Source organism: Castor canadensis, chromosome 6, assembly GCF_047511655.1.
Source record: "Castor canadensis chromosome 6, mCasCan1.hap1v2, whole genome shotgun sequence".
NCBI classification, from domain to species: Eukaryota; Metazoa; Chordata; class Mammalia; order Rodentia; family Castoridae; genus Castor; species Castor canadensis.
The window spans coordinates 90,299,592-90,322,741 of record NC_133391.1 but is presented as its reverse complement, the minus strand read 5'-3'; the positions used below and the strand labels follow the sequence as shown (position 1 = coordinate 90,322,741).

At 35.5% G+C, this 23,150-nt stretch overlaps 1 protein-coding gene and 1 long non-coding RNA gene across 7 annotated transcripts in view; one reads left to right on the top strand and one right to left on the bottom strand.

Annotated features, from left to right (window-relative positions):
- LOC109699759 (uncharacterized) overlaps positions 1-23,150 on the bottom strand; it is a 121,687-nt gene that overhangs the window by 56,425 nt on the left and 42,112 nt on the right. For all 6 annotated transcript variants that reach the window (XR_012449079.1, XM_074077002.1, XM_074077004.1 and 3 more), the window contains exons 6-7: positions 18,846-18,947; positions 8,305-8,415 (exon numbers count right to left, since the gene is read on the bottom strand). Coding sequence is in view for 5 of the 6 variants with exons in the window: in XM_074077002.1 (XP_073933103.1) it covers positions 8,305-8,415; positions 18,846-18,947 (213 nt within the window). In the remaining variant the exon portion in view is untranslated. The remainder of the gene's footprint in view (positions 1-8,304; positions 8,416-18,845; positions 18,948-23,150) is intronic.
- Positions 1-23,150, top strand: part of LOC141424158 (uncharacterized) — a 34,159-nt gene that overhangs the window by 1,921 nt on the left and 9,088 nt on the right. Inside the window, exon 2 of the long non-coding RNA XR_012449080.1 lies at positions 8,275-8,417. This is a non-coding gene — a long non-coding RNA (uncharacterized lncRNA). The remainder of the gene's footprint in view (positions 1-8,274; positions 8,418-23,150) is intronic.

Sequence of the window (23,150 nt, the reverse complement as noted above, 5' to 3'; positions counted from 1 at the left end):
TAATGTGACTCCCCTGGAGACTCATCCCTCATAAACTGTTGAATCAGATGTGGACCCCAGGTTTCCTGACTTCTAGTGTAGGGCTCTTTCATTCATCTACATGGCCATGTGGATTCTAAGTATGCACCCCTCAAATTTGTTCATTTTTGCTGGTTATAATAATATAAAGCTAAAGTTTTAAACATATCTTAATTTACTTCTTAAGGAAAAGAATGGGTGATGCTTGGCTTTTTTCATCAGTTTTATTCAAGATAATTAGCCTCCTTGACCTGGGTTAGACAAAGGAAAGAGCTAAGTCACTACTTATATCTGTTGACAATATTGCCTCCTATTCAAAAATCACTTACCAGCTCTTGAACTTGGAAGTAGACAGGAGTTCTACAATTGCTAAGGCACTTTTTTTTTTCACTTTCGTTTCTATCAACTTAAGCTGAGAGTTCAACCCTGAGCTTCCAGATTCTTGTCCTATTTTCCTTAAATGCCTTCTTTGCTGCATGGATCTAGTGGCCTTCCCTTTCCTATAGGTCTGGCATAGTGTATAGCTTAGGGAAATTGTCCCTGTCCTTGTTAATATGAGGTCACTGTTTATCCACTGTGCTTTGATGCTACCAGCATGGACATAGACTTTTATCACGACCTACCTTTTGATGCCTCATGATAACTCTCTGAATGTCACTCAGATGGACAGTAATTCTGACATGCTTTGAAGACTGCAAATGGGGTATGACTTCATTTACAATTCCTGTGAGAGGGAGGTCACATCCCAGAAGGGGGACATTTGGCCTTGGCAGTGCTGACATCATCATGATGTCTGACATTGAGATTACCAATCTGTTTAGTGCTGTCTATGGAAATGGGGGTCAGTGAGGATACCCTTCTTCTGTAAATGACAAGCTCTAACCCAAGGGACCATTCCTGGCTGAGCCTCATGGCCCTGAAAATAAAGCTTTGTCCCGGAAAGGCTGACACAATCTTAACTTTAGCAGCACGCAAAGCACCTTGGTAATTAAATAACTCTGTGTGTCAAGATAATTATTCATTGCCATGTAAATACATTTTAATTTATTGAATTGCCCTTAAGCTCCTGTCAAAATACATCCAGAAAAATTAGAAGAAATGCTCCAGATTGACCGGCAACCCACAAATGTCTTTGTTTTTGGACTTCAGTCCCCAAAGAACTGCACTCCTGGACTAATATGCATAGTTGACACATCTGCCAATTTATTTATGTACTGCTGTAGTAGGATGCCCTTTGAGGTCACTTTCCTCTTGCTTACACAGACTGCATGTGGGTTTCTTTGATACTGATCAGGCTAAGCTTGTGTTTCAGCCTGGCCATAAACATAACTTGGTGTACCACAAAAAATGCTCTCTGGGGCAGGGATACAGATGGCCTTGCTGCAGTATGGGGTCATCATATTAGAGAAAAGTTTTTCACATTCAGAGGTTGGACATGAGCCTGATGCATGGGGATGTTACTGAGTTTCAAACAGCTGTCAGGCAATGGACGTTTTATACCCTTTACTAGGTTCTGTCAGGGCCCAGAGGGATTCAGCCTGACATTCATTAAGACTTTAGCTTTTTGATGTTGTCTTCAAAAATAGTTGTCAGTATAATTGTACTTTTTCTGTGTGTGTTGGAAGAACTATTTGTAAGGTACAAATATTTAAAACATTATTTTGTTATTATTTATTAACTTACTTGGAGTTTAAAATTAGGAAGTATCTTAGTTCAGTGCTTCACAATCTAAATGTGAATGCAAATCATCCAGTACTAGGCTAAACTGTAATGTTCTCATTCAGTAGAACTGCCATAAGGCCTGAGAGTCTGTATTTGTAACAACTCTCCGGTGATGTCCGACCACAATTTGTGTTCCAAATCTCCAGACATCTCTCAGTTTCCAAGAGGCTGTGCTACTTAGCCACTCTTTGTCACCAACTACAGTATTTCTTCCTTTCCTTGACCATGATTTACTGTCACCCGTCTGGTTTTATTTTCAACTCCATTTCTCAGCAACAAGACTATTTGCCCCTCCCCTGCTCCTATATTACTTCTGGACAAATGAAATAACTGTTGACTTTCTCTAGTGGACATCTTGCTTGCTTTTGGGGGTGTGTGAGATGAAGGAAAAAGGAAGGTGAATGTCTATAGCCTAAGATGCAAGAGTCAAGAGAATTATTAGTTTCATGAGATGGAAGAGTTTGAAAATCCACATCATCAGCAAATTCATTCTTTGATGACAACATCCAAAACAAAAACTATCCAGTAAACGCTTCTCTAGTCCTTTGGCCTAGAGGTTTGGAAGTAAGAAGTTGTGGTGAGGTTATTTACAGCTACAGGAAAGAGAAAAATAATTTCTTTTTCTAATTCACACTTGCTCCTTGGTTTACTGTCTTCTTACTATGTCGCCAATCTTAAACTGTGTCAGAGTCACACCTCTGCTGTCAGACAAACTCTACCACCCTCATAAATTTGGGCGAGAAATGTGCAAGTCATGTACTGTTCCCGAGGGCTTGCACTGTGCTCAGCAGCTGAGAACCCTGACCCCAGGGTTGATTTTAGTAAAGCTTGCACTTAGTGAAACAAAGAAGTCCTAATAGAGTGAAAGATTTCCAGGCTGATCAAGCTTTATTGTGTTCCTTTACTCTCTTCACTAGTGATTAAATCTTTGCTGAGTCTGTAAGTAACCTACCCTATAAAAGCCAAAGTCAGAGTGTAAAGGAGACCTAATTAAAACAAACATATAGCTACTTGTGATGGTGCATATACTGGGGAGATAAGGTAACACTTGTGTTAACAAATCAGACTTCTAATCTTTGGGCTATAACTGTTTGACTATGTCTCTAAGATGCTGTGCTGTATACAGACAGGGCTGGTTGTGAAAGAATCACCCAGGAGAGTTCATTAAAATTACAAATGTGCAGGCCACCACCATGAATTCCACATTTAAAAGAGATGTGGGTAAGTCTGGCATACAGGACAGACAGCTAGATTTAGGATTCACTATTCTGTGAAAAGTGATTTGATGTTCAAAAATCGAAATCAGTTTCATGGTCATGCATATTTTCTCATAGACCTACTGCTTCTCTGCAAAACTATTTTGTTTTTTGTTTTGTTTTGCCTTCTTTCACCAATACTCCCTATAAATTTTAGAATGTAGATGGAGCTAAAGTTATATATGGTGGGTCCCATTCAGGAGGCTTTTGTGTGTCCTTTTGAACTCAAGTGCAGAGAGCAGATCATAACACTCAGATCTTGCACATGAATATCTTTGGAGTGCAAGGCCCTTGCTTTGTTATTATGTTTTGTTTCGCTTTATTTTCTCCTCATGCATTCTGCCTCCCTCCACTATAGGCATTCACAAAATGTGTTTGATTCAGTCATGTAACTAGCGTATTTTGTGTATGGCTTTTTATTTTATATACATGGTATTATGCTACAATCGATTCTATATCTCCCTCTCTAGCCTTCCCTGCCTTTGTTTCTTCCTCTCCTTTCTTTCTTCTCAAACACAAAACAACATTTTAAAATTTTCTTTATAGTGCTGACTAAATGCATATCACATAAATAGTTTCTATTGAGAGTCATGTGATATTTTCCTTTTAGATTATTGTGACAATTGCATTAAAATATTTTCTGATGGAAAACCATACATGAGAGTTTGATAAACTCTACTTGATTATGACATAATATATATGTTTTTTCATGAACAGTTTGATTTAGGTATCCATTATTTTTATTAGAATGTGTGCATCTATATTCTCATAAGTAAAATGGATATATTATTTTGTTTTCATACTCATTTGGCTCTGAAATTGAGGTTATAGCCACCTTATAAAATGAGCTGAGAAGGATACTGTGTTATGAAAAAAATGTATAGAATAGAGATTATTTGTTCTTTGAAAGCTGGATAAATATTATCTACAAAAATGGTATCAGGCTTTTGGATGGAGAATGGGGTAGAGATGGAAATAGTGAGGTGGTTTCTTTGTTTAGTCTGACAATATCACTGCTATAGTCTGCACAATTTTCTGTTCCTTCTTGCACTAATTTAGTTATTTTAAATGCTTCAAGAAAACGTTCTTCTTTATCTAGTTTTCAAATTAATTTATATTTGTTTAAATTAGCTTTTTATTGTTTCTAAAAACCTCATATATTTTTCCTTTTTGTCTGTTTTATTATGTATTTTGTTTATTTACATCTTTTTGGTTTCATTACTTATCAATGCTATCACAAATAGGATTGTTTCCCTAAATTCCCCTTAACATAGTTTATTGTTGCTGTATAGAAAAACAACTACTTTTTGTATGTTTATTTTTGTATCCTAAAACTCTACTGAATTCAGTTATTAGCTCTAACAGTTTGCTTTTGGTATTCTTAGCTTTTCTACATATAAGATCATGTCACCTGCAACAGGGACAATTTAACTTCTTCCTTTGTGATTTAGATGCATCAGACATATCAAAGCTCAAAAGACTTTGCCAGTTGTTTGGGCACCAGGGCAAAGCCGGAGGGCTACACAGATCCACTGTTTCCATCCCTGGAGGGAGCCGAGTGCTAGGATTTTTTGTCCCCTTTCCATATGCTGAGCAAGGAGAAGAATTATGGTATCTACCAGCCCAGATGTCCACTTGTGCTCTCCAAAAGAGCTTCAAGTCTGGCAACACAAACGTCAGTACTTTGGAGAGCTCCACTAGAAAAGCTGAGGTGCTGAATGTGCCCACCAATCCTTTCTCTCTTCTTAGTAGTTAGGGGTTCTGTTCCTGATCATATGGGGCTGTGCTGGGTGAAAGAATTCTGGTGAGATATCTCTGTGCTGGCTTCAATGAGTCTGGTTTATTATTTGCTAGGGCTGTGGGGCCTTTCAATTCGTTTCTGGATTTCTCATAAAGGGAATTTATCTATGAACAATTGCTAAATTAGTATGTTTGTGGGTTGAGGGGTGGGAAGAGATGAAGATCTGGGGCTTCCTATTCTGTCATCTTGCTGACATCATCCTTTATTGATGCTTACTTTTATATTTGAATGTTTTACTACTTTTTGGTAAATTCTGAGTTAGATAAAAAAATGTTTTTCCTGAGGAGGAGTTGATACAGAACAGACAACAGGAAACTTTAAGCTGTTTCTTCAAATTTTATTTTCCATAATTTACATAAAACCAGTTTGGATTTATATTTCTTCTTGGTATAGTGCTTTATTTGATGTATTTTAGACAATCTTTTCTAAAAGTATGCATGCCAATAAGTCTTTATTGTGCACCCATGTTTAAGTAATACTGTAGCTGAATATTACATTTAAGTTACAATGCTAATTTGAAAATATTACTCCATCATCTGGTGTAGCTGTTGAAAATTCTGATGTCTATTGGATTTTAGTTTCTTTAAAGGTCATTTGATTCTTCTGTCCTGAAACTTTAAAAAGTTCTGTTTATTTTTGATATACTTAAATTTCACTATGATATGCCAATTTAAGGGTTTTTACCACCATTCATTTGGCAATCTGTTAGCATTTTCTTTTTTTCTCCTTTATTGTTTTGTTGGGTGGGGGTACATTGTGGCATTTGTAAAGGTTCTTACAATGTATCAAGTATATTATACTTGAATTCACCCCCTCTAACATTTTCTGAGTTCTGTTTTTCTTTCATTAATTCTGGAAATGTCACTCAAAAAAGCTTTCTTTCCATGTGTTTTTTCCTTTTAGGCAATCTTGACTGAAGTATTATCTGTTCTTCTAATTTTGTCCTTTGTATTATTAACTGTTTTATACATTTTCTTTTTTTTTGTCCCCTCTGACACTTTTCTGTGAGTTTTGCACTAAATAGTTAGGATCATTTATAAGTCTTTCCTGTGTATTTCTTTTGTTATTCAGCTCACCTACTGTGTTTTTTATTTCAGCAATTATCTTCTTAGGACCTCACGTTGACAATTGGTTCTTCTTTACATCTCTTTTCCATTCCATCTCCAATGCTCTATAAATGTCATCCCTCACCACTTTTGTGAGGTCTATTTATCTTATTTTAAATGCTTGTTTTCTCAGATCTATTCATTTATTTTGCTTTACTTATTATAGATTGTTCCATATAATATCCTTTTTATTGAAATTGTATTCATCAGATGCCTTATTTCTTTAATTAGATAACTCCTATTGCATTGGGATTACTAAAAAGTATCCCAGAAAACATGCAATGGGAGAAGGTTTGAAGTGCAGACCTTAGCTGGTGACCTTCCTGATGAGGATGGTGGTAGTGGTGACAGGCTACTACTCAAGGCAGGAAGCTGCTGGGTTGCTATCTTGGCCCATTTACTTTATGTTTGCCTTGTTCACTTCCTTATTACATGACCCCGAATCTCAGGGAATCTCTTTGCACCTCTGGCATAGGCTCTTCTGTTTCTCAATTAAAAGCTTTGCAACAATCTATTAGTTCTGGGATGTACAGGAGATTATATCTGCGTAAGGAAGCATCAACTCCTGAATCCTGCTTGGCTTATCTCACTGACTGTCCATAATATGTGCTGCCATTTTTCTGGCATTTTCTGGCTTTCAATGTATTGGAGTGCAGAATTAGTCACTCAAGGCCATGTAGGGGATGAAAACAATTAAAAAACCTGTCCTTTAATCTGTTTCATATATGAGATATTAAGCCCTCTTCTACTGTTGACCTCTTAGCAAATGCAAGTAAGAAATGATCTTCTTTTCCCAAAAGTTCCTGTCTTTACCTTAGCATCTCAGATGCAGAATTCACCTTCTGCTTTTGGGGTGTCTCCAGTGTTGGGTTTGAGCATTTGCAAAAATAAGGTTCATGGTTTTCTTTGGGGGTGGGGGTAAAAGTGGCACATAGGGAGTGGTTGAGCCTAGATTATAAAAGCAGAAAAATACATCTTACCAAATACCCAGGAACAGCAAAAGCTAAGGTATTAAATCTAACTTTTCTCCCAATATCAATATTATTTAATCATCTTGTCAGAAGCCAAAATCCCCTCCATTCAAGTTTTAGAGGTGTTCTCTGCTTTCTATTAACTGATAGAATAAAAAGGAAGGGTTCAGTATTATAAAAACATTTAGTTTTTTATTAAGAGCAAAAATATTACTAAAAGTTTATTTATTTAAAAAAAATAAAAGAATTATCTCTGGGAACAGCTAGGTTCAGAAACAATAGGTAAAAGTCTCCTACTATATAGGTACAATCAATTATCATGTTGCTTTCATTTCTGAGCTGTATTGCACAAAGGATAAATATTTTTGTAAGACTTATAAGTAGTTGTTGCACATGCTAGGTGTTAATGTCCATGGATTTCTGGTGCACTTAGTACAAGTCTTACAAAGAAGCAAAATACCAATTCAAATTCTTCCTCAAAAAAGAGTCAGAATAACTTATCAGGACACACCATCTTTTAATGATTTTCTCATGCTAGTCTCCACTAGAGAAGTCCTTGATTGTTGCTAACACTAAACTTGAGAAAGGGCAAGTGTCTGACACTTACTGCTAGGCACGTGTAACCTATCCCAAACACGCATATTTCTAATATCTGGCTGTCCAATAATATACCTCAGAGTCACTGCAGTTTGCATGTAGCCTTCAGGAAGCCAGGTATAAGAAGAGGGACGGAAAGAGAAATTAAGAAAACACAACTCTAAAGATTCTTCTAGGGCTACCCGAGGCCTTCCCTTAAAGCAATTCCGACAAAGGTAGAGCCATCATGAAAGAATAACAATATAAACCCTAGTAACCTAGCATCCCCTCACATTAAACTGTGGAAGGGTTAATACCATGTTCCTCTCTGCAAAACAACTTACTTTCTTTGGTACCATGTTACAAATCCTTATCTCCCCATGGACCTAAAAATACACAGCTGATAAATGCTGTGTTCCATCATGGGACCACCACACTTTTACATTAAAACCCAGAGACTCTTAACTCTATGAACTGGTGGAAAGAAATAAAATGAAAAAGGAAAGAAGGGAGAAAGGAGTTACTGTAGGAAGAAAGGAAGGGTCATAGTAAATGAATTCTTGTAATTAGAATATCTTTTCAGGCAAGAAGTTTAAAGAAATAGTTTGGTAATAAATAGTGTATGTTTTCCTTACTGCTATTTTGTGGCTTCACTGTTGTGACTGACCATTAACATAAATGATGTATGGGACAGAAATGTGATTTAATTCCTTTGAAAAAAGTCATGCTCATGACAACTCATTAGAGGGATACTTGAGGAGAAAAGACCATCTGTACCCTTTCTGCAGCTGTCTCCTCACATTTGAAATTTCTCTATCTTGCAGCTCTCTGGAATCTGTAGCTGGTCCACCTACCTTTCCTAGCAAGGTGCACAGCTTCTGCATGCTCGACACTGGTGACCTCAGTGCCGTTGACAGACAGCACCACATCTCCAATCTGGAGTCCGGCTTCCTCAGCGGCACTGTCTGTAAGTAGATAGACAACAACAGTCTCATTGAAGGAGAGTCCTAAATTGAGTGTCCTGCTGTTTGTACTGTTTTTAAAAGGCTGTTTCTCTAAAGAACCTTTCTTTCCAACTTTAGACAATTGCCTGTGTCATTAATAAGAAGGAAAATGCTCTTGCAGCCTCCCTTTCATTTCCAGGACTCACACATTCAGCCAGGCCTCTGAGTGGCCCCTTTGCAATATAATAGCAAAGCTGCTCAGAAACTCAATCTATTCATCCCCCAGAAGGTTGAACTGCTAGTTTTCATTCTCTCATTGCTGCTATATCTCTTTGTAACCCTGAGAAAATCACTTAACCTCAATGTCTTCATCTATAAAAAGGGGGTGGGGGCAGAGCTGCTCTACAGGATTGTTGAAGGAACAAGTAATTGAAATACTTATGAAGTTGTGGCAAAAACAGATCTTGGAGTAGTCAGAGGAAAAAAAAATAAAGAGCTGCTTTTACTTTCATTGTTTAGGCTCCTTTCTGAGCCTTTTCAGAAAGGAACCAAAAATAGCCTAAGCCTTAGGACCTGGACTGGAAGATGAGGAGGACTTTTCCAGAGGTTATTTAGTTTATCCATTGGATTTTTAGTATCTGCACTTACAGCAACATACTCAATATTCTCTAGGGGTTATAAAAAAGATGTGATAAGCCATTTCAAGTTTAATTCATTTTAAATAAAGTCTCCCATAAATTTGACCAATATTCTTCTTGCAGCAATTTATATGTTTTTTTTTTTTTTTTGTCTCAGTTTAAGCTCATTTCCTCTTTCTTGGATCTCAGTGCTGGGTAATGTTCATGGGTTTGCAGAATATTATGCAGTAGTATGAGGCTTTTGTTATCTAAAATATCATAAACCTCCTCAAATAATTTTAAACTTAAAGCATGACAACTGGTGAGGGAACACAACTTGGAGTATTTTTAGTAATAAGTATAGTTTGTCTAAGTTTGTTCACAATAGAAGGGAAGGCTCTTCTTGATAAGTAATGGCCCATTAATATAGGAAGTGTAATATGTGATATTTCCATTCATTTACATAACATCATGCTTTTAGTGATTTAAAGTCTCCTGGCATTGTTGTATATGTGAATATATTAATTTATAATGTTAAAGGGTTTTTTTATGGCAATGCTTTCTAGATCAAACTTGAAAATAACAACATAGATACAGAGACAATATCTTACTAATTTTTGTATTCCCCATGGTACCAAACATTAAGTTATTTTAAAATACATTTTATTAGTGTGTATTAATTGTACAATGGGGTTACATCATGGTGTTTCACACATGCACGTATTGTACATCGATCAGATTAACCCCGTCTATTGCACTCTCTTTTCCTGCTCCCCTTCCATTTTTCAATAGCTTCCAGTGAGTTGTGCCATGTTCATACATAGACACAATGTATTTCAACATTGTTCCTCCCCCTCACTCTCTTTCCCTTTCTCCCTTGACAGTCCCTCAACTACAGTCATACTTCCGTGTATATGTATGTATATATATGTATGTGTATATGTATGTATATATACTCTGTTGTGTATATTTACCTCATTTTCTTTATTCTTTCATCATTTGAAGGGCATCTAGGCTAATTCCAAAACTTGACTATTGTGAATCGTGCTGCAATAAACGTGACTGTGCAAGTGTCTCTATTATATCCTGATTTGCATTTCTTCAGATATATGCCAGTAGTAATATTGCCCTATCCTATGGCAGTTCTCTTTTTTCATTTTTTGAGAAACTGCCTTATTGCTTTCCATAGTGGCTGCACTAATTTACACTTCTATGGACACTCTCACCAGCATTTGTTCTTGCTTGAATTCTTGATGATAGTCATACTGACTGGGGTGACATGGATTCTCAATGTTGTTCTGATTTGCATTTCCTGATGACAGAGATGTTGAACATTTCTTCATGTGTTATATATAATAGTCTTTCAATAAATACATGTTGAATAAATGAATGAAGGACCACAAATTATATATGTCATAGTTCCTATCTTCAAGGATCCTCATATTCTATTGGGAAAGAAAAAAGGTGCACATAACCAAAAAGAAAAATGCATGCATAATATAGTGAGTGACAAGTGTGAAAAATAATGAAGATAATAGATGTTATGAAACTTTAGAAAAGGAAATTCTCATTACTGTTTTGAGTGGTTAAAAAAATTATCTGTAGTGGGGCCTATGAGGCAAGGCAGAGTGGTAGAGCTGTGCGCAAAACCAACCCTCCTTCTGTTTTTCTCAGATTCTTCCAGCTGGGCATGTGATATGAGTAAGTTCTAGCAATCAGAGGTTAGCCTGGCTCAAAAGACCAAAAATCGTATGTTCTCCCTCATATGTGGACATTAGATCAAGGGCAAACACAACAAGGGGATTGGACTATGAGCACATGCTAAAAGCGAGAGCACACAAGGGAGGGGTGAGGATAGGTAAGACACCTAAAAAACTAGCTAGCATTTGTTGCCCTTAATGCAGAGAAACTAAAGCAGATACCTTAAAGCAACTGAGGCCAATAGGAAAAGGGGACCAGGAACTAGAGAAAAGGTTAGATCAAAAAGAATTAACCTAGAAGGTAACACCCACGCACAGGAAATCAATGTGAGTCAATGCCCTGTATAGCTATCCTTATCTCAACCAGCAAAACCCCTGTTCCTTCCTATTATTGCTTATACTCTCTCTACAACAAAATTAGAGATAAGGGCAAAATAGTTTCTGCTGGGTATTGAGGGGGGGAGCGGGAGGGGGTGGAGTGGGTGGTAAGGGAGGGATTGGGGGCAGGGGGGAGAAATGAACCAAGCCTTGTATGCACATATGAATAATAAAAGAAAAATGAAAAAAAAAAAAAAGAATGTGACTCGAAGTGAGTGTGCCACTTCTAGGCATAGCCCATATAACATGCCAAGGCCACCCCTACATACATAAGGGAAAAACCCCCTAACTCATGAAATATTATGTGGGGTAATACGACACTCCAACCAAGAACATCCACAGTAGACTATTAATGGGACTGCTAACTGTTTTTGGTCTTTAAGTCATTAATATTTTTGTGTTATCAAAGCCACGTACCTCAAAAAATCAGCAAACCATCAAGGAAAGTACTCTGAGCAAAGGCATGGAAGCAGAATGTTAGTGACTCAGATCATCTGGAGCAGAGGTTATGGTAGATAGGGTTGGTACTTAAAGTGTGCAATTCAGTGACTTTTAGTATATTTGCGGAGCTGTGCAATCATCACCACAATCTAATTTTAGAATACTTTTGTCATTCCAGAAATAAACTCTGTAATCAATAATTATGACTCCTTATTTTCCCTTATGTGCTCAGCTTCAGCCAACCACTAATCAGTTTTCTGTCCTTAAGGACTTGCCTACTGAGGACATTTCTTATAAAGGAGTCATAAACCAGTGGTCTTTTGTGTTAGTTTTATTCACTCAGCATAATGTTTTCAAGATTCATCTGTGTTATAATCTGTGCTTTATTCCTTTTAATTGAAGAACAGTATTCTATTGTATCGCATATTTTTTCTATGCATTCATTGTTAGTTCATGGGCATTTAGGTTGCTTCCACTTTTTGATGTTTATAAATAATGTAGCTAAGAAAAATGGATACAAATATTTGGGGAGCATAGGTTTTCATTTCTCTTGGATATCTACCTTGGAGTGGAATTGCTGGATCAAATGGTAACACTATGTACAATTTTTTATTTGTGGCACCGGTGTTTGAACTCAAGGCCTTGCACTTGAGCCATATCTCCAGCCCTCTTGGTTCTGCTTATTTTTGAGATAAGGTCTTGCTTTTTGCCTGGGCTGGCCTGAGCTGTGACACCCCCCTATTTTATTCTTCTCACCATAGCTGTGATGACAGAGCATGTGGCTTTGGTTGAGATGGAGTCTTGAGTACTTTTTGCCTGGCTGGTCTCAAACCACAGTCCTCCTGATCTCAGCCTTCTAAGTACCTATAATTATGCATGTGAGACACTGTCTCTGGCTATATGTACAACTTTCTGAAGAACAGTCAGACTAGTTTCCAAAGTGGCTACATAATTTTATGTTCTCCCCAGCATTGCACAAGTGTTCTGGATTTCTCTACATTCTTGCCAGTACTTTTTATTATCTGACTTTTTAATTATAGCCATTCTAGTTGGTATGAAGTAGTGTCCTTGTAGTTTTGATTTGCATTTTCTTGATGACTAATGATGCTGAACATTGTTCATTTGCTTATTGGTTCTTTGTATATCTTCTTCAGAGAAATGTCTCTTCAAATCCTATGCTCATTTTGAAACCATGTTATCTTTGTATTATTGAGTTATGGGAGTGAAGATGATTTTTGTTTATAGAGGAATCATTTCTGGAGTATAACTCTTGTGGATAGTTTATATAATTGCTTTTTAACTTTAATTATAAGAGGTGGTGATTATGTTACTCTATTTTGTAATGCAACTTACAAAGTTTTCTTTTGCCTACTAATTATGGTGGGAGTGGGAGGCATTAGGACTTTTTTGAGGAGGGAGATATTTCAAGGTGATCCTATAATTTATCACACAGATGTTTACCCTATTTGAGGCTGGTCTTGGGAGTGAACAGAAGCATTTAGCATACATTGCTCAGAAAGGTAGCTATGAGGTGGTGGGAAAATGATGAAGGTTTTATAAATTTACGTTTTCCTTCAAAAGGATATTTGACCTCACAGCTCTAAGTGCAATATAAAGAGCTACATGCTGAGTTATTCCATCCTTTCACGCATACTTACATATAAAGCAAAATCTGAAAACCTTGTAATTAAAAAGGGGCTTGTACTTTTCATTTTAGAAATTGTGCTTTAACAGTAGCATTTTAAATCCTAGAGTCTCCAGAAAGATGGGCCTTGTTTATAATTTCCTCCATGGCTTGTCCTTTCTTAAATGTATAGTTTTCTTTTCAAGTTTGCTTGGTATCAAAGTTGAAACATCTGTTTCTTTTGTTTACGCTAACAGATCTCATAAGCATTGAGGCTTTCATAGAAAAGGTTCATGCAAATGCCAGCCGGGTGTGGGTAATTAGTTACGTAAGCTCCAAGAAAGCTCGGTCTCTGGGTCTCTGTATTCTTACAGATAATCATTTCCATCCCACCTACAGGCCTCCTTGCTTTATCTTTCTATCTTCAGTGTGTAATTAAGCCTCTCTACTGCATCCAGAACAGTGTTTCATGGTATGAATAAGATTCCCAAAAGGGCTGAAAATATGTGTAATTTTAAAGTCTCTCAACCCCTCATTTTGTAGATTTGAATAGACAATGGATTTCAGAGGGTGCTCTTCAGCACTGAGCAATATATTTTTTAAATTTTTTATTGTTGTTTTGAGAGAGAGAGAGAGAGAGAAGTAGACTCAGCAGCTACATGAACCCCTGCCACGGTAGCACTTTCTCATGTTGAGTAAAATCCTAGTTTAACTATGTATTGCACCATTTCTGCTAGAGAAAAGATGCAGAATAAAAAAAGATGCTTTTCCTATTGCAAAAACTTCAGGATCTCTAAATGAAAAGTCATTTGCAATGAAACATTTTTATTTGTCTTACATTTAATGGCAGAGATACAGTTAATTATCTCAGCTGAACAGTTGCAAAGGATGAGAAATTAAGTCATGACATTTTATTAAACTATATTTACTTATTTTTATCTAGAAAGAAAGGCACAAAGGCTTGGATATTTTGCAAAAACCTACTGAACTTAAAAAGTCAGAAATGTTTGCTTTTTAATGGGTAATAGTTTTTGTATTACTTATAAATTCCTTTCTTGAAGACTAATCTCATGAAGGCAGAGGGAGAGAAAGGAAAAGAGAGAATGGATAAATGTAGGGAATGGAAATAGAAAAGGGAGAGAAAACAGGAAGAGAAGGGGGCAGAAAGTGGAGTTGAAAGATATGAAGGAGCTGTTAATGAATTCCTCATGAATAAATACTCATTTTATCAAAGCCAAATGTCTTTTATAGTAAAAAAAAAAAACCTGAAGTCACTTTATGCTAAAAAGTTGGTTATCTCTGTGTGTATAAAATAGAAATAACATAATATTTTTTGTTCCTGTTCATTCGAAGGGCACTAAGAGGCCAAGTAAAGTTGACCCTAAATAAAATTTGTAATTTTTATCTTTTGTTACCTGAGTTCTGTCACCAAATTCTTCTTCAGCAATCTGTCCTCACTTGTTTGTGGGTTACCCTTCAACCCCTGAATCCCACCAATAATGGGAGGGAGACTAACTTCCTTAATCACTAAAGAAATTATGTATTAAAGTGTTTTATTACATATATAAAACTATTAAAATTATATATTTATATGATTAACTGACTTGAAATTCTTTCACATCAAAGTAAGAATATATACATACATCTGCCTTTGAATATCTAATTATACAATAAAAGGCTTTTTCCCTGGCTAAAAAATTTTTTATTTAATAGCTTGACCCTCTGCTTTCCTATATATATATACATTTGAATCTATTGTATAACTTTTTACTAAAATAATCACAGTGAAAACATTAACAAGTGTAAAATTTTGATTGTGTTGCACCTGTGATCAATTTTAGAAATAATTGGCATCTTTAAGTATGAAGTTTAAAAATGGTGAGCATGATTTTTGTGCTGTTGATTTTGGTGTTATCTGATTTCTTTCTATATTATTTAATTTTCAAAGTAGTAATCTTCACACCTTTATTAGAATTATTTCTGTCAATTTCCATTTTTCCCAAGGCTTTCTATCCTATATTCTTTGTGACAGTCTTATATATACACTGCCTACATCAACCTATTGTGAAGATTGGAGTTGACGGAAAGCCTTCATCTGCCACACTTCCTGCCTGACCCATCTCATTTCACATTGAGGCCATGTTCTCCAGGACTGCCTCCAGCTGGTGACTGTACATGGAGGGGTGGATAGAGTCTGGCTAATGTTGTTCAATGCAGGATTCCTTCAATGGATGCTCTATTCTGGGGAAGATATTTGCTCCCTATAGCCTGTCTCAGAATTTCTCAGAATTACCCTTTGAAGTTTGAGGTTCTTCCCATCCAGTCCTGCTTCCTTTCCTTTCTCATGTGCTACACAGGCTGGAGTCATGATCTGCAGGCTCTTCTGCTTACCCTTTACCAGGCACAATGATTTTTTCTAAACTCTTGCACACTTATTTTTAGTCTATTTTCAGAAAATAGGGACTGAGAAAAGGAACTCCCTTTGTTATTTTGAAGATGTTTCTGTCTGTTCCTACTTATTAATATTTTATAAGTCAGGAAAAGGTGAGAGCAACAGGGATCAATCACACAAGAGGAAGGACTGTCTTTAAAAAGAAGGGAGAAGGGAGAAAAAGGTACAAATTCAAGCACATTTGGAGGTGTGGAGGTAGAATTTCTAATAAAAAATAGTTAAGAAGATAATCTGCACTTGAAATTGTGAGACAGGCTCAAGCTGGAGGACGAAGAAAAGTAGATTGGATAGGAATTCTGAAATTTTGATGATTACATTAGACTGACTTGTAGCCTTATGATTAGGCTGGAATAGGCTTTAAAGAACAAAACAAAGGGGCAAGTGTCTTTATTGTCTAAGAGAGAAGATAAAAATTAAGATTCATTTCAAAACCCATTGAGAGAATGTGTTTGTAAGGTAAGTTAAATAGAGATTATGGAGTGAAAGTTATTTTTATATAATAAATGATTAAATATTAGAGACAATGTTAATCCAACTGTATAGCTAAGAAGAGTTGTGGTATTTAATGTATTTATTATTTAAATTGAGAATAAATTAGGTCAGAATCAAGTCATAAAAAATTTAAAAGCAATTCTTTGATAAATGTAGTTTTTAAAGAAAAGGATCAGATGTCAAGTACTACTACACCAAGAGGAGGCAAAACCTCTCCTTTCTGTAAACTAATGATGTTTTGTCTGTGCGATTCTTATTTATGACTTTGGGAACTGAGTGTCACTGTGTCAGTGTGGCTTGAGACTGTGAGGTTTCACAGCATCACCCCTTCTACTTTCCATTCTGGGGAAGCTTGTGGAAGGTAAAGAACCATTATCTCAGCTTCCAGTTCAGGCAGGGCCCTGCTTTTCTGATAATTCAGTCTAAACAATCTTGTTCCTCTTATGTTTGGACTAAGTGAACCAGCATGCCGTACTCCCCAGGGGTCATGGAAACATGATAGTTGAAGTTGGAAGCTTGCTCTCTCTTTCTGATTCTATGATTTGTGATAGAAAAATTAGAACTGCTAAGATTGTTTGGATTCAAAAGGGAAGCTTTCAACAAGAAAGAGAATGAAAGAAATCATGCCTTTGATAAAGTGATTGAACCACTGAAACAAATCAAACACGTATACCATCTTAGAACCTTCAGCTTTTGTGACAACCGATCTCTTTCATTGCTTAAACCACTCTCAGTCAAATGTTCCATTAGTTGCAAAAGAGAGTCCTAATTGGAATAAATCATAGTAAAAGAACTTTGGTTTTGGAGGCAGAAATCTTGAGATCTGAATCCTGGTTTTGCCATGGTGATAGATATAAAACCTTAGGGAACTTGTTTAACCACTTTGATTTTTAATATATTCATCTGTTGAGCAAATGTGATAATATCAGATGTTAAGTTATGTTATATAGATAACCAAGGAGAACATATATCAAATACTTTGCTCAGAATAGGTGTCTCTATTGAATGTGAGTTCTTTTCTTATCTGTGATATCACATGGCTTTTAAACTTGAAGTGAAATTAATTGATTTCCACTTTCATATTACAAGTAAGTAAATTTATTTTTTAAATACACCAACAAATGTGAAATAGATAGCCAAGTTACTTAGTACTTTGATATTCCTCTCAAACTTAAAGGAGACTAAATCTCTACATTTTACCCACTCTGTTCCATTGATCAACTGGTATAAGTGAAAACCTGTAAGAAATTTCCTTAGCACAAATCTTAATTTCCTTGCTGTACCAGGAAGACCTACATTATACTTTGGTACTGAGAATTTCTTTCTCATGCCCTGATAATTGATAAAAATTCCATTAATACAAAAAATAGGTGATAGTTTGAGTACTGTTTCCTGCTTACTAGTGTCATGTACATCTGTGTAATGGTAGGTTAGGAGCCAACAATTTCATCTATATATATATACAACCCTGTGGCTTTTACCAGAGTTGAAGAGTCATCCACTTCTTTACAGATATGAGGGCAAATTCCTAATGGAGTCACAGAGTGTAAAACAGAAGGACCCTAAATATTGATAAAGAAAATTAAAGAGTAACACTTGGTTGATAGTGAGGGCAGAGCAGGGCCTAGAGCATGGGACAAAGCAGGAAAGGTATGGCAACCCCTCTGAGGTGCTGCTCCTCTCCCCCTCTCTGCTTCATGCTGTCCCTGTCTTTAGGTGCTCAGGGATCTCACAATCACTTAACAAGAAATATTGGAGTTTACTGACTCTGTTGGCCTTGAACAGTGCACAAGGTATAGAGGATAAAATGACAAGTAAGATATAATTTCTGACCTTAGGAAACTCAGACCAGATGTGGATATAAATAAGTAAATGACTGACAATAATGTAATTCAGATCTCCCATAGTGGCACTGAATATCTTCTGTAATAACTTCCTGTTTCTCCTGTAATACACCATTGATGTATAGGTTTGTTTTGTACTCTTGCTAACCTATTGTTCTAGCTCTGGTTTTTTCAAAACATTGATCTTAAATTATTCTCATATTAGAAATCAGGAATCAAAAATTTAATTTTCATTGCATACCTTTGGATTCTTAATTTGCTAATTAATAAATAAACTTAACTGAAAAGCCATATGGGCAATAACTTAGTAACTTAGGGGAGTAGAGCTCCTCCCAGGAACTATTAAAGACTGACAAATGGGTAGCTATGTACTTATAAGACCCCCTTTTTGTATCCAGAATTGAGGAGCCTCATTTCTTTTTTTTGACAGTACTGGAGTTTGAACTCACAGTCTTACACTATACTTGCTAGGCAAACACCCTGCCACTTGAACCTCTTCACAGGTTTTTTTGTGGTGTGTATTTTGGAGATAGGGTCTCACAGACTATTTGCCCAAGCTGGCTTCAAACTCTGATCTTCCTGATCTTTGCCTCCCAAGTAGTTAAGATTGCAGGTGTGAGCCATCAGCACCCAATGAGCCTCATTTCTGTTAACAGGTAGGGCTATATGTTTTTTAGAGAAGTATATTCCATCAGGAAAGCATGATATACTGAAAAATATGTGGTCTTGATGTGACCAGTTCTCAGTCATCATGAATTTTTGGTAAATCGAGGTTTAGACTTTGCTTCTACTGCACACATATGCTTTATAGAACTATGATAAGGAAGTGTATTTTGTACATTTTTACTAAGGTTGAGATTATTGCTCGGACATAAATTAAATCTTTTATAGTGAGACACTTACTGGTATCCACTTCTGTTACTACAATTGGTTTGGAGAACTGAATTCTGAATCCCCAGGGATAATCTCCAGTTCCTTTGAATAGTCTCACAGTTCGCTCACGAACTAAAAAGAAAGCAAAGAGCACATTTGCTTTGAGTTACTTTTTGGCTACTATAAATTAATTATATTATGAAAGTAGCTAGTATTTATTTGCTTATTACATGCCAGGCCTAATCAAAAACATTAACTGCTTTGTGAAACAGAGAGGTTAAACACCTTGCTGTGTCACATGTTGAATATGAAATAATGTTTACTAGGTCTTAGCCAGCATGCCACCCAATGCTTCACTCTTAACCACTGTGTCATATCTACCTGGAAGCACCTGATTCTTACAAATCTGGGTCACTTAAATTAGTAAATAAGAGACTTTTATTATAATGTTATATATGGGAATAAGAAAACTGAATCTTCATCCATACATTCGGGTCTTATAAGAGCCTAAGTAATGTTGAAGTGCTGGTCTTCTCAGAAGAGAGCAGGAAAAATTGGGCCTTACAGAAAGTGGTTGTGCTGGATTAAAGGTGAAGAGTTCCAATGACTTCACAGTAAGAATTCACTGATTTTTACACTTGTGTAGTAAATGTTAATTAATGTGGTTCAGTTATCACTCTACCTGCCTTTCTTCCTCCTATTTCATTACCTTCTTTCTCTATATGTGGATATGGTAACCATTTTTTTCTTTTATGATATGTTTGCATTTCATTTCTTATTTAGACAAAAATATATCCTGATTGTGCCAGAGTACAGGACTAATATAAAACACCCAAAGAATGTAAGCAAACTCATGAGATTCCTTTTTAAGTTCTAACTAAAGTATTCAATAAATAGATATACCAAAAGGCTTCAAAATAATGTGTATTTTGTTATTTAAGGACAAGCCTACCAGAGAGAAGTACTAACATAATACTGAGAAAGTGATCCTCCCCCCAACAAGTAGATGACATGCTTTACTGTTCAACTTTTTACTGCCATATGTTAATGAATATCTAAATATTAAAAAGTCAATAATGATAAAGTATAACCATAAGCTTCCTGAACTCCAGAAGTAGATTATTAACAATAAGCCTATTTTTAGGTTCCTAGGAAAAAGTCAAATAATTAATTACAAAATAAGAATGCTGACCTATTAATAAGGGAGAGGCAACTTAATACATTAAAGTTAGAATTTAATAGAATTCTTTTACGAAAAATAGAAATATATTAGAATTTCTGGGTAATATATTTTGCTGATTTGTTTCAATCTTCCTTTTATATTTTATTTGTCACATTTTATTTTTCAGAAAGATATAGATCTTCCTCCAGGTTGGAGAGCACGAACATTTCTTCTTTGTAGAATTGCCTTCTCTTTAGGTACAGATTCAAAACCTGTTACAGAATGCTTGAATGTAGGCAAAAAATGGAGAGAACTATCACCTTAAAGAGGTCGAAGGAAGTCTTGATAAATTAAAGTGGGTAATGATAATTTTAGAGTGGGAAGGAATCATGGTCTGGTCTCCCACCTGATGTGGACTCTCTTACCATCTGACAGGTGAACTTAAACGACCGTGTCCCTGATGTTTGGAACAATATTATTATTTGTAGTAATATAATTATTTTGTAATAATATCAAATATAATATTTATTATTGTTATAATTTTGGATTACTTGAAAGGTTTATAAGATGATTTGTGATTTATTTTATCAAACTTTCAGATATTCTGAGGTAGATCAATATCTTTCAAATTCACTTTCCTATGAGAAATAACAAAGATTAAATAAAAGGTTAAGTGATCTGCAGGTGCATGGTCAGATGTGAGCACCTCTTTGGTCAGAGAGGGAAAAAACATCTGATAAAAAGGAAGAAATGAACATCTGTCTGTACAGATTCATTGTCCTCTGAGAGCGGATGTCATTCATTCACAGGTGTTTACTGAGGACTTACTATGTTTTCAGGTGTTTACTTCAGTACTAGGAGTAGAGTAGAGAAGACAGACACAGGTCTTTGTCTTATGGAGTTTATGCACTAGACACTGCTTGCTCAAATTAGAAAATAGTCAAAGAGAGGAAAGATAAAGTCTCTTCATGTAAATTCCTGAAGGAGTGTTTGCCTTTATAAAATGTCTGAACAGAATACATTGTTTTCCTGTTGTCATCAGGAAAAATATATCAAATTTGCCAAGAAGGTATCAGTGTATTCCAGCTCTAAAATTCTCTGTTGTGCTCTCTTCTGGGCCTCTGGGGAAATTTCTGTTATTTCTCTTTTGGTATGATGGTGTGAACTGCCACTTATTAGAACTAATAATTTAAGGGACAGAACTGGAGAGACAGAAATTAATATTTCAGCAGCCTACAATAGGCTAGCAGCTAACCAGGACAAAAGGAAAACCAGAAATCCCATTTCTGACCACTGTAAAAATCATTTCTAACATCTCCACTTGTCAAGACTTCTTGCTCCCTCTGGGTTACTCTCTTGATACTTTCTTCTGCTTTGACAGATTGATTATCCAGCAGATATTTGTTTACAGTATTTTTACTGTGTTGATTCAAATCAAATCATGTTTGCTGTTTTGTTTTTATATTGCAAGAACTTGTTAAGACAACAATTGCATTTAAGGTTGTGTTTCTGCATTTCTGGTTTTTGAATTTGGCAAATTCAATGTCAACAATATGTATGAAAGAATAAACAATTCAATAAAGTCTTTAACTGGTGAGCTCAACTGTTGAGCTCTCCTGTGGGAGAAGAGACAATCAAAATATTCTGCAACATGTTCCCCTTCCTTTCTAAATACAATTTTCTCATACTTTAAGATTTATATCCTGGTTCCCCTTGGCACTGTCTTACTTAATCTGTAAGTGGCACACAGCTGCTGAAAAGACAGAAATGAATGTCATTATTTTTTCAGAGACTGTGTGGGTACACTGTCAAGTAATTTATCTCCCCAGATAGCACTTGCTTACAATCAAATTGTTGGCTGTAAAAATTCAAATGAAGGGCAAATATTTCTATAAATCTAACACAACCCATACACTGAGTATATCCTAAAATTTTCATGATAGCTCAAAAAGCAAACCTTCATGGTGATGGGAGTTTTGTTTTCCTAATTCTCCAACTCAAGAGAATTCTTTGCTTAAAGACAGGAAATTTTTTGTTTTTAAAGTGTAAAATTTATTTTCACAAAATATATTCTGACAGATATAAGTGAGCACTATAGTGTTTTTAAAATGCTATTAATATGTTAATAAAGATATTTTTTCAGTTAAAAGTTGTCTATTTGCCCCAGCTCAATTTTCTTCCCAATTTCCCTCTTATTGTTATGGTTTTTCCAGTAACTAGTTAAGAATAACTTGCATCTGGAATACATAACACTTGAAGTCTTAGTAACAAAGAAGTTACATTTTTGAAGTGAAGTTCAATCCAATTAATTGTATCAGGAAACTTGCAAAATTTAAACATTTTCACATATACATATGCACAAGTATATGCATGCATACATATGTGTTTAAATATACTTATATTTATATATACACAAAATTAAACAGTTCTATTTGAGTTCTTTTACCAAAGAAAATGATAGTAAATTAAGCAAATGCTAGTTCTTTGATGACTATAAACAGTTTAGAAATTACAGTAAGTGCATTTTTTAAAATAGACATTATACACCATGTTTTAGATAAAATACTGTGAGGGGGAGGAATGGTATTTTATTTATCTTTATGTTCTCAGATTCCTACCACAAACAGATATTCAATAAATACTTGTTGATTTAGAAAGAATATTACATGATATAAGTTGTGTATAATTTACACATGTGTATGAATATACACAGGAATGTATGAATTTATATACATTTATAATTATTACAGCCAAAATTCTCATAAAAATTAAGAAAGTGTGAGAGACAGAAATTACTAAGATGGATATGCATAACCCATTATAATTTTCATATATATAATTTCATTTCATTTTATGTTGTAAGGGAGAGGGATAATAACAATAAGTGACTTTACAAAGTCACATGGCTTATAAATTCCTCCATAGTACTTATTATATTGTACTTATAGTATTTTCAGTCATTTATTCAACAAATATTTATTGGCTGCCTGTTATGAAACAGGTACTGTTTGAATTAAGAGTTACTGATTCTGAGAATCTCAGTTTCACCCTGGTTTCTTGCCCTATTCCCTTACCCAAATAAAAGATAAATATAATATGGAAATGTCACAATGAAATCCTCTTTACAACTAATACATACCATTAAAAATCTTGAAAAGTAAAAAATATAGAAA